Here is a 10,450-nt window from a genome sequence, read left to right as displayed (position 1 = left end):
GGGCGTATCTGGCTCCGGACTGCGTTTCCGATTTGCCCTCAAGTGCTTGAGGAGAGACTTAGGCTTATTACAACAAACTACTTATCATCCGAAGCGCAATTTGGGAATTTTCGAAGTGAAAACTACACATCGAAAGTTTGTTGTTTTTATTTAGCTTGATTCTTAAACGTACTGCATCTACAATATTAAGCTAATGCCTAGCTTGCCGAACACAAGTGGAACCCGATTCAGCCCTTTTGTCAAAGGGTATCTTTTCGATTAAAGATTTTATTATTCGACGCCCAAAATCTCATGGTGTCCTGTTCGAGGTTGTATTGTTGATAGCATTGTTATAAAACGGTGTTCATCTGTAAACAGCTGATTAAAAATATCTATGCAATCTATTCCTCCCCGGTCGGCAACCAGAATGCCATGTTGGTGCAGGCGGACGCAAGCATCATAAACTTCGGATTAAACTGTACGCACTGTACCGGGCCAGGATGGTCACCGTTTAGGACACATATTTTGTACCCAGTGTCAGCGTTCCACACGTGCACTCGTCCGTCCGTACTGCCGGAAAAGATAAACTGCGAGTCCGGACTGAAAGAGGCTTCGATTGGAATACCCTTATTGTTTAGATGTCCTAAAAAACGAGAATTTTGCGTTATTTGTTTACATCTGATAAACGTTTTCTTGTGAGTTTTTTTACCTGTAAACGTTTGCAGAGGTGTTCCGTGGAAGGCATCAATTAACCGTATGATGGAACCGTTCGTACTGATGAGAATGGTTTTCCCGTCCCGCGAAAACTTTAACCCCGTCCAGTCACATTCCTTCTCCTGATTCAATTTGAACGTCACAAACGGTCCCTTATCGAACGAGCGCAAATCGTAAAGCTTTATACTTTCCGAATTAACGCCAGCGGCAAAAATTAAACCTTCCGGATCGTACGCCGCCACCGGGCGGCCATTTAGCTGCATCACACCCTGACAGTTGGGCGAACGGAGATCCCACAACCGGAGCGTCTTGTCGAGCGATCCGGACAGAAACGTATCCTCCACCGGGGAAATGTTCAACGAGATCACTTTCTTCGTGTGGCCGGGAAAGTACCGCAGGTATTTGTTGTCGTGCAAACTCAGGTACCGGATCGTATCGTCCACCTTGGTCGAGCTGTGTATTGCCGTGTTGTTCGCGTGTGTGAAGTGTATCAGATCGACACCGTACTTTTTCGAGTTAACCGTCCGGATCTGCGTACCCTTCTCGCAATCGTACAGCACAATCTGATCGTCCTCACTGCACGATATCAGCATCTCACCGTTGGCGGAAAAGTCGATGGCATTGATTTTGTCCGTGTTCTCACGGAACACCTTCGCCACCTTGAAGCTCCTCACGACCGAGTCGATGAGCTTCATTTTCGGTACGTCCGCCACTTTGCCGGCTGTTCAGGTATACTGGGGTCACAAGAAAAGTAGGAAAACCTCTCGGTGAACACTTTTTCGGTGGGATTTAGCTGAAGGTAGAGTTGTTTTTGTGATAAAGCCGGTGAATATGGAATTGTTTACGTTTCTGTAGGACAACACGCTAGCGTTGAAAAGCCCAAACTTCTAAAGCGTGCACAGTGCAAATCCCGTTGGTCATATGGTTTGATTGTATCATATTTGGAATGCTATTTACTGCAATAAAATAAAACAGAAAATAATAATTGGTTTCATATTGAAAATACATTTCAATATTTTTCGACTCACGGTTCAAAATAAAGTTAAAAAAATATCTTCCGTAAAATAAACAATCATCGTGAGCTCTGCGAACGTGCTCCAGATGTACACCCAAACTGCATGATACCCAGGTTCCAAATGTCACGAAAAAAAAAATCTTTCTGACGCCGGAAAAGCGCCTATTTTGCGCCCGAAAGGCTTCTAAAAGCCGGCAAGCCGATTATCCGTGCTCGTCGGGACTCAGCCCTTGCCGAATAAGCGAATATCACGGATAATAGGCACAACTCTTTTTATTGATAAATATTATGTTTTTATGTTTTTATTATAAATACATATATCTGCCATTTAGGCTAAACAATGATAATAAACCTAGAACTAATACAAAAAATTAATACTAAAAATTAACAATAAAAATTAACAATACTAACGTAAACTCAAAGCGGAAGTGAAGGAAAAGGATAAAACAAGAGACAAGGATAACATTAAGATACATGAGGGGTGTTTAAAACACGAGTACGAAAGGAAGCAAGTGAGGAGTTAAAATCAAAATCGTCGTAGAATCGGTTGAATTAGCGTCCACTACACACAGTAGAGGACTTTTTGTCTAAACCAAGAGGTTAATATTCTTCGTTGCATATTGCAAACTAAAACTTTTCTATTTGGTCGAACTGGAGGAAATTTTATCATTCGTTATTGAGGCTTTTATTTTTTGTCATTATCGACTTTGCAGTTAATATGTCAATTAGCCTTTGGAACTGTTATTTCCAAGCTGCACAGATAATGAGACAGTCGGATAAAAAGAACCCGGATAATCGACGATCCACTGTATCCAAAAGTCACATTGTCCTAATCGTTTTTGTTGGGTGAAGGACGAATTGTTAGTGCAATAAAAGCTTCATGATGAAATGACCGTGAAAGCAAAATGCAAATGGGAAACTTATTGCTGTTGTATTCCTTCATTAAAACTCTCGTTCAAATTGACGTTCAAGAGAGGATCCAGAGTTGCTGAGTGAGAAACGTAACCTTTCGGAGAAGGGATCGAGTTACGATAAGTAAAAGGAGCGAAGCGAAAATCACGACACAAACCTCAACGGCTTCGAGTTGTTTTTAGGTTGGCTATCAGATTCGATCGGCACTTCATGAATAGAGACTTCTCCTGAACATTCAGTAAAAAAGCTATTCATCAGCACCGGTATTTTGTAAATGCAATTTGCAAAATTATAGTATTCGTTTCGTCATCGTTTGGATTCAAGTGGATGTAAAAAAAGCGATAGGGTCATCATCAAGTCAACAAGAATTTCATACGATAAATCTTCCGTTTAATTTACATAACAATCATTCTAGCGATTCGGAACCTTTTTGGTTCATATCCTAAAAACATATCCTAAAAACCTGTTAAAAAACACAAACCCCGATGGTTTCCAATCGCTGCCGGCTACACGGTCATGATGGTGATATTTAAACTAATAACACTTGAATTACTTCGGATGAATACAGAGCATACGCCTGGCTGATAATTTCGGCAAGGAAACAACTTTATTGTCGGAAAACACAGACAAATATCGCTACTTTTGAGATGCTTTTCATAACGTTGTTTACATGTATTTCTTCTCTTCATCTTTTAAAAGCTTTAATTGAGGAGTGAAAAAAACATACGTAAACAATTAAGGTGCAACTAGATGAGCGCTGCGACATGTCGCAATTGCGACTTAACTGTTAATCGATTGTCAAATCGAAAATTTGAACTGTCAAAAAAGTCGCAAGTGGTTTTGTCGCGCTGTTTTGCTCGAGTGGAGCAAAACAGCGCGACTTTTCATTTGCGACAATTTTGTTTACATTTTGAGTGTTACCGCTTTTTTAAGAGGACGCTATCTTCCAATTGTTCTTGCAGAAAGGTGCTGGTAAGTGTATTTTGCAGAAATAAACCGTGTTTTATGAAATATTCTACAATATAATTCCTGCGAAATTTAACGTGAAATTACACGACAATTTCCAAATTTGACAGTTTTGACAATTGGAATTTGCGACAAATCGCAATTGCGACATGTCGCAGCGCTCATCTAGTTGCACCTTTAGGAACATAATTTTTAAAACATTTGCAGGAAGAATTATTCAGTAATAATGATTTTCAAACACGTGAATTCACCGTATTGTAAATAGACAAAATGAGCATGTTTGTCCCGGCGGTTTTTTGCAGGTTGGGGAGGAAAATGATTGAATAATTATTTTTTCTTGAAAATAAGCGAATATTAGATACAATTATTACAATAAAAATATTTAAAAACATTTTAATTACAGTACAAAACCCGAACAATTTTATATTTACCACAAAAAAGGCAAAAAATAAAACAAGTCGTCAAACAAATGACATTGAAAATGACGTCGGAAGGAAACACAGTGCGTCAAGGGGTTGTTTTTTTCCTTTTCACTGTTCGGCTGGTGTGTGTTTGTGCCGGAAAATAAAACGTGGATACAGGCCGATCTTACGGCAGAACGGCTTATCGTGGTTCGCATTGCGTAGAGTGCATATTTTTAGGCCGCATAACACTGCATTGGTAGTTTCTTCCGTTTCTTACCACCAGTAAGTATAGTCGGAAAGCTGTGCAAAAGGGTGTGACATCATGAAAGATTAATCGAAATTAATGTGGCTGATGAAACAATAGTTGCTATTAGGATAAGCAATAGAGGGGCTACCTGTGTATGCTAGTGGTACACCTACCATTTGGACGCGTGTCACATTGCATGCAGAAGAAGTGAAAGTACTGTGCCAATCTACAAACGATTCACGTGCATTTTAGCTCAACCGTTCAAACCGGTTTATAGGTTGAAAGTCACGGTTTTAATCGATTTTTATACCTTCTTTGCAGCTGCCTTCGTTAGTCGTGCTGCTACCAACCATGGATACCTCACTAACCGCTTCGCAGATTCGGAGCATTTTCCTGAACTTCTTCAAGGAGAAGGAACATCTGTACGTGCATTCGTCGTCGGTAATACCGCTCGATGATCCGACGCTACTGTTCGCGAATGCGGGCATGAACCAGTTCAAGCCCATCTTTCTCGGTACGGTCGATCCGAACAGCGACATGGCTCGGTGGGTGCGGACGGCCAACACGCAGAAGTGCATCCGTGCCGGCGGCAAGCACAACGATCTGGACGACGTCGGTAAGGATGTGTACCATCATACGTTCTTCGAGATGCTGGGCAACTGGTCGTTCGGGGACTACTTCAAGAAGGAGATCTGTACGTGGGCCTGGGAGTTGCTGACGGATCGACTGAAGCTGCCGAAGGAGCGGCTGTACGTGACGTACTTCGGTGGGCATCCGGAGTCGGGTTTGGAACCGGATCTCGAGTGTCGCGAGATTTGGTTGAAGCTGGGCGTGAAGGAGGAACACATCCTGCCGGGAAGCATGAAGGATAACTTCTGGGAGATGGGTGAGACGGGACCGTGCGGACCGTGTTCGGAGCTGCACTTTGATCGTATCGGTGATCGAAGTGTACCGGAGCTGGTAAACATGGACGATCCGGATGTGCTGGAAATTTGGAATTTGGTGTTCATTCAGTACAACCGCGAGCAGGATGGATCGTTGAAGTTGCTGCCGAAGAAACACATCGATTGTGGTATGGGGTTCGAGCGGTTGGTATCGGTGATACAGGACAAGCGGTCCAACTATGATACGGATGTGTTTGTGCCGCTGTTCGATGCGATCCAGAAAGGAACGGGCGCTCCGGCTTATCAGGGGCGCGTGGGAGCGGATGATAGTGATGGTGTCGATATGGCTTACCGTGTGTTAGCGGATCATGCCCGTACGATCACGATCGCGCTTGCTGATGGCGGCTTCCCAGATAATACTGGTCGTGGGTACGTGTTGCGACGCATTTTGCGCCGTGCGGTACGTTATGCGACAGAGAAGCTTAACGCAAAGCCCGGATTCTTTGCGACGCTTGTCGATACGGTTGTGTTGCTGCTGGGCGATACTTTCCCGGAGGTGCGTAAAGATCCGCTACACATAAAGCACGTGATCAATGAGGAGGAGCAACAGTTCCTGAAGACGCTTACCCGTGGGCGCAATCTGCTGAACAGGACGATCGCCAAGCTGGGCGACAGTAAGGTAATTCCGGGCGATGTTGCATGGCGGCTGTACGATACGTACGGCTTTCCGATCGATCTGACCCAGCTGATGACGGAGGAAAAGCAGATGACGATCGACATGGAAGGGTACGAGAAGGCAAAGCACGAATCGTACATCATTTCGCAGGGCAAGGAAAAGTCCAAGACGGCCACGATCGATCTGGATGTGCACGCCATCTCGGAGTTGCAGGAGCGCAAGGTACCGACGACGGATGATTCCGGCAAGTACCGGTACAAGGCGGAATCGATCGATCCGTTAGCGCAGTACGTGTTCGAACCGTGCACCGGGCGTATCGTGGCGCTGCGCCATAACAATGCCTTCGTGCAGGAGGTACTGGCCGGCCAGGAGTGTGGCGTTCTGCTGGATCGCACGAACTTTTACGCGGAAAGTGGTGGCCAGATCTACGACCAGGGCTATCTGGTGAAGGTGAACGACGAGAGCAGCGAGTTTAATGTGTCGCTCGTGTACAACCGCGGTGGCTACATACTGCACATCGGTGTCGTCGAAGGTACGTTGCGCGTGGGTGATGAGGTCCACTGCCACATGGATAGCATGCGCCGCCAGCTGACGATGAAGAATCATTCGGCAACGCACGCGCTGAACCATTCGCTGCTGCAGGTGCTTGGACAGGATACGGATCAGCGGGGTTCGTTGGTGGTGCCCGAGAAGCTGCGGTTCGATTTCACCAACAAATCGGCAATGACAATCGAACAGGTAGCCGAAGCCGAACGATTAACGCGCGACGTTGTGAAGCGAAACGTGCAGGTGTATGCGAAGGAAGCAAAGCTATCCGTTGCTAAAACGATCCGTGGCCTACGGTCCGTGTTCGATGAAGTTTATCCCGATCCGGTGCGTGTGATTTCGTTCGGCGTGCCGGTGGAACAGCTGGAATCCGATCCAACCGGTGAGGCGGGTGTGATCAATTCGGTTGAATTTTGCGGCGGTACTCATCTGCATCAGTCGGGCCATATGGTAGATTTCGTGATTACAACCGAGGAAGCGATCGCTAAAGGTATCCGGCGTATCGTCGCCCTTACCGGACCGGAAGCACTGAAGGCGCTGAAAAAGACGGAACTGTTGGAGCAGGAGCTTACCCAACTGAAAGCCACGATCGAGAGTGATAAGGAGGGCAAGGATGCGAGAGAACACGTGAAGAAGATTGTCGAGCTGACGGACGATGTGTCGCAGGCAACTATACCGTACGTGAAGAAGGACGAACTCCGCACGGTACTGAAGACGATCAAGAAGACGCTCGACGATAAGGAGCGTGTTGCGAGGGCAGCCGTTGCCAGCGGTGTCGTCGAGAAGGCAAAGGAACTGTCCCAAGCGCACCGTGACGCACCGTTTATGGTGCAGCGGCTAGAAGCGCTCAACAACACGAAAGCGCTCGATTCCGCGCTGAAGGAGGTGCGCAAGGTTAATCCGGAACAGTCCGCCCTGTTCCTGTCGGTGGATGAAGAGTCGAAAAAGATCTTCTGTCTGGCAAGCGTACCGAAATCGGCCGTCGAGAAGGGACTGAAGGCAAACGAATGGATCTCGCACATTGCACCGGTAATGGGTGGAAAGGGTGGCGGTAAACCCGAATCGGCTCAAGCATCCGGTGGTAATTACGATAAGGCGGACGAGATTCTGGAGCTGGCACGCCTTTTCGCTGCTTCAAAGCTGGAGTAAACGTTCATTATCCGGTTTACAGACGCGGTAGTACAGGCTTAAAATCAGATCAACCTCAAATGCATTTCATTGCCCCCCGAAAAGAAAACGGGGCCGGCAAACAAATCACTCTCAAATGCATTTCGGTATGTTGGCGCAATACGTTTTTTACTCTTTTTTTTTCTTTCCGCACGAACAACGCATCCGCTTATTCGGGCTTAATAAAGATTAACGTTTATTACACAGTAGAGAAACTATTTTGTTACTATTCGTCTTTTTTCTGTGGGGACTTTTATCACTTTTCCGAGGAAGTTTGTTCAGGTCGTTGTTCCTTCTGTTCCCGACACGATTCGTAAACGACACGAATCTCATGAAGCATTTCGGCTATATTTGTGCCCATCTTGGCACTGATCGGTATGACCGGTACGTCCACATGATGGGCCAACAGTTCCACGTTCCGTTCCGCTCCGGGAAGATCGATTTTGTTCGCTATTATGAAGCGTGGTCGCGATACCAGTTCCTCGCTAAACATGCTTAATTCGTGCATGAGTGTGTGATAGTGAATCCACGGTTCATCGGCCGATGCATCCACCACGAACAGCAGCGCATTGCAACGTTCCGCGTGCTTGAGAAACTGTATGCCAAGACCTTTGTTTTTGTGCGAACCTTCAATCAATCCGGGTAGGTCCGCCACAGCAATCTGTTCGTAATCGTCGTACTGCACAATACCTAGATGGGGCTTCAGAGTGGTAAATGGATAAGCGGCTACCTTCGGACGTGCTCGACTAATGGCACGCAACAGTGTACTCTTCCCTGCGTTTGGAAGTCCAATGAATCCGATGTGTGCCATACTGCGAAGTTCCAGCGAGTACACCGTTTCTTCTCCGGTGGCACCGAATTCCGCTACCTGTGGTGCTTGTTCAAGATCACTCTTGAAAAAATGGTTTCCCTTTCCACCGGCACCACCACGGGCCGCTACAAACATCATGCCTTCGTTGTCCAGATCTCCCACCACCTTTCCTTGCGGATTCCTAACGATCGTTCCGATCGGTACCTTAACCACCGTGTGGTTAGCATTCCTTCCGTGACAATCTTTCGTTGCGCCACGTTCACCATCGTCCGCACGCAGCAGTGAGGTTATGTGGTTCAAATCTTTTACATCCTGTGATGCTTGCAGCACTACGTGCCCCCCATTGCCACCATCACCACCGTCTGGTCCGGCGTTTTCGTTACACCAGAGGCGAAGAAAGGAAACGCATCCATCACCACCATTACCACCGACGGTACGAACATGTCGGCTATCCACAAAGTATTGTGTCTGCAAATGAAAAATCCAAAAAACTATTAGAAGAAAAGGGTACGAAATATACGAAGGGATTTTTCTTCACCGTTGGTTTGCTGGATTTGGGCTTTTTGCTTCGCAGTGGAACGGCCACACGTTGATTTGAATACTGTGCAACGTTTACCAGCAGCATACGTCTTGCTGGTAACACTGTTTGGTTATGACGATTTACAAAGGTACGTAAAATAGAGCTCCACATGGTAAAATTATTTTCACCCTTGTTAGCACTACGTGCGTTGCACAATTTGTTGCATTACAGAAGTTGGTGCACGGTTTGTTTACGTCGTTGCCGGTTTGTTATGTTTTTTAGAACTGACAGCTGATCGTAGAAGCATTGTGGTACGTTGCTATGGACATATGCAGTTGTAATATTTGTAAATTAGATCGTTTTGAAAATACGTTTTAGTTGTCATTCAAATTTATTAGATTTGTCGGATAATTTTTCATTACAAACATGTAAAAACTTGTATGTAATGTAATAAATATGTAATTATATTTAAAACTTTACTTCTTTGACCTTTTACAAACAATGTTTAGCGTGGTTAATCAAAAAAGATAAAAGGTAAAAGGTGTAGTTACCATTAGAACTAGAGAAGAAGTTTAGAGAATAGAACTGGAGAAGGGCCTAGAAGTTGATAGCTGTTTGAGGGTAAGATTGATCGTAAATGAAACATTTAAGCTGCTTTACTGCTGCTATACATACTTAACTTATTTATTTATTTTTTAAAGTTTATGTAACGCTATTATTGAAATCAACCCCCAGCAAGTAAAGCGATGATGTATTTAGTTTTTTTTCTCGGTCAGAACGCCCTGGTCGTATCAAGAACGATGATGTACCTAGTTATACAAACAAATTAAAATTGATAAATAAATAATTCTCAGTACCGTTCCCCTTCTTATTGTGGGTGAATCAATAAGGCTAGGCACAGAAAATATTTACACCACGTTTGCTGTACAGTTAAGCTATCTTCAAGCTGTTTATCGATACACCAGCTTGTGTAATAGATACAGCTAGTTTGAACAAGTGCGAACTAAAAAGTGTTACTATTCCATTAAAAAAATAAAAAAATGTATTCTCCACACCTTTATTGGAGCTCTTCGTGTGGTGTGTGAGTTATGAAACCAGCTCTAGGGCTAGTTAAAACAAGAAAGGTTTGGATATTGAACTAGAAACAATTAGTACGCACACATCAAGCGACTTGCTAATTTGTGAAACACCGCCACAACGAATGTTCTCAACAAAATTCAAGGAAGAGCACTCAAACACGTTGAAAAAATAAAACCATTTTTAAAGTGTCATCTTCCATGATATCACACTTTAGCGTGAATACATGACAAGGTAAAGTAAATTTTTTTTTCTCCAAAAATCAACTTGTTAGCAGTTAAAACCCAATAGTATTGATAAGATAAGCTTAAATTTTACAAAAACCACCGATAGGGAATGATAAAACCAACTTAACCACATAACAATCCGGAACGTAAAGGTATTGTGCGTTAATTGGCCTACGGTCATCAGTGATAGGGGCTAATCATAGCACCGATAGCTTATTGATGAGGGTATCGGAGTGTTTTGTGCCACACTGGGTTCGCGGTCTGAACGAACGAAAGGCTCTAATTGCTTTACAGCTGTATTAGCG

General features: G+C 44.5%; 3 protein-coding genes across 3 annotated transcripts; 1 reads left to right on the top strand and 2 right to left on the bottom strand.

The window, feature by feature from the left end:
• Nucleotides 1–99: 99 nt before the first annotated feature.
• Nucleotides 100–1,719, bottom strand: LOC125760538 (WD repeat-containing protein 82). The gene is made up of 2 exons (XM_049420737.1): nucleotides 689–1,719; nucleotides 100–622 (listed from the first exon to the last, which is right to left on the bottom strand). Exons 1-2 carry the CDS (start codon nucleotides 1,386–1,388, stop codon nucleotides 381–383), a joined length of 942 nt encoding a protein of 313 aa, XP_049276694.1. The 5' UTR covers nucleotides 1,389–1,719; the 3' UTR covers nucleotides 100–380.
• A 2,389-nt stretch (nucleotides 1,720–4,108) lies between these two features.
• LOC125766018 (alanine--tRNA ligase, cytoplasmic) lies at nucleotides 4,109–7,725 on the top strand. Its single transcript, XM_049431592.1, has 2 exons — nucleotides 4,109–4,272; nucleotides 4,559–7,725. The coding sequence occupies exon 2, from the start codon at nucleotides 4,589–4,591 to the stop codon at nucleotides 7,490–7,492; it is 2,904 nt and encodes a 967-aa protein (XP_049287549.1). The 5' UTR covers nucleotides 4,109–4,272; nucleotides 4,559–4,588; the 3' UTR covers nucleotides 7,493–7,725.
• On the bottom strand, nucleotides 7,680–9,150 carry LOC125766019 (mitochondrial ribosome-associated GTPase 2). Its single transcript, XM_049431593.1, has 2 exons — nucleotides 8,860–9,150; nucleotides 7,680–8,789 (listed from the first exon to the last, which is right to left on the bottom strand). Exons 1-2 carry the CDS (start codon nucleotides 9,010–9,012, stop codon nucleotides 7,767–7,769), a joined length of 1,176 nt encoding a protein of 391 aa, XP_049287550.1. The 5' UTR covers nucleotides 9,013–9,150; the 3' UTR covers nucleotides 7,680–7,766.
• Between the last annotated feature and the right edge of the window lie 1,300 nt (nucleotides 9,151–10,450).

The sequence above is a fragment of the Anopheles funestus genome, chromosome 2RL, assembly GCF_943734845.2.
Source record: "Anopheles funestus chromosome 2RL, idAnoFuneDA-416_04, whole genome shotgun sequence".
NCBI lineage: Eukaryota > Metazoa > Arthropoda > Insecta > Diptera > Culicidae > Anopheles > Anopheles funestus.
Note: the sequence above shows the minus strand (reverse complement) of the source record. Positions and strands in the feature narration are given on the sequence as shown.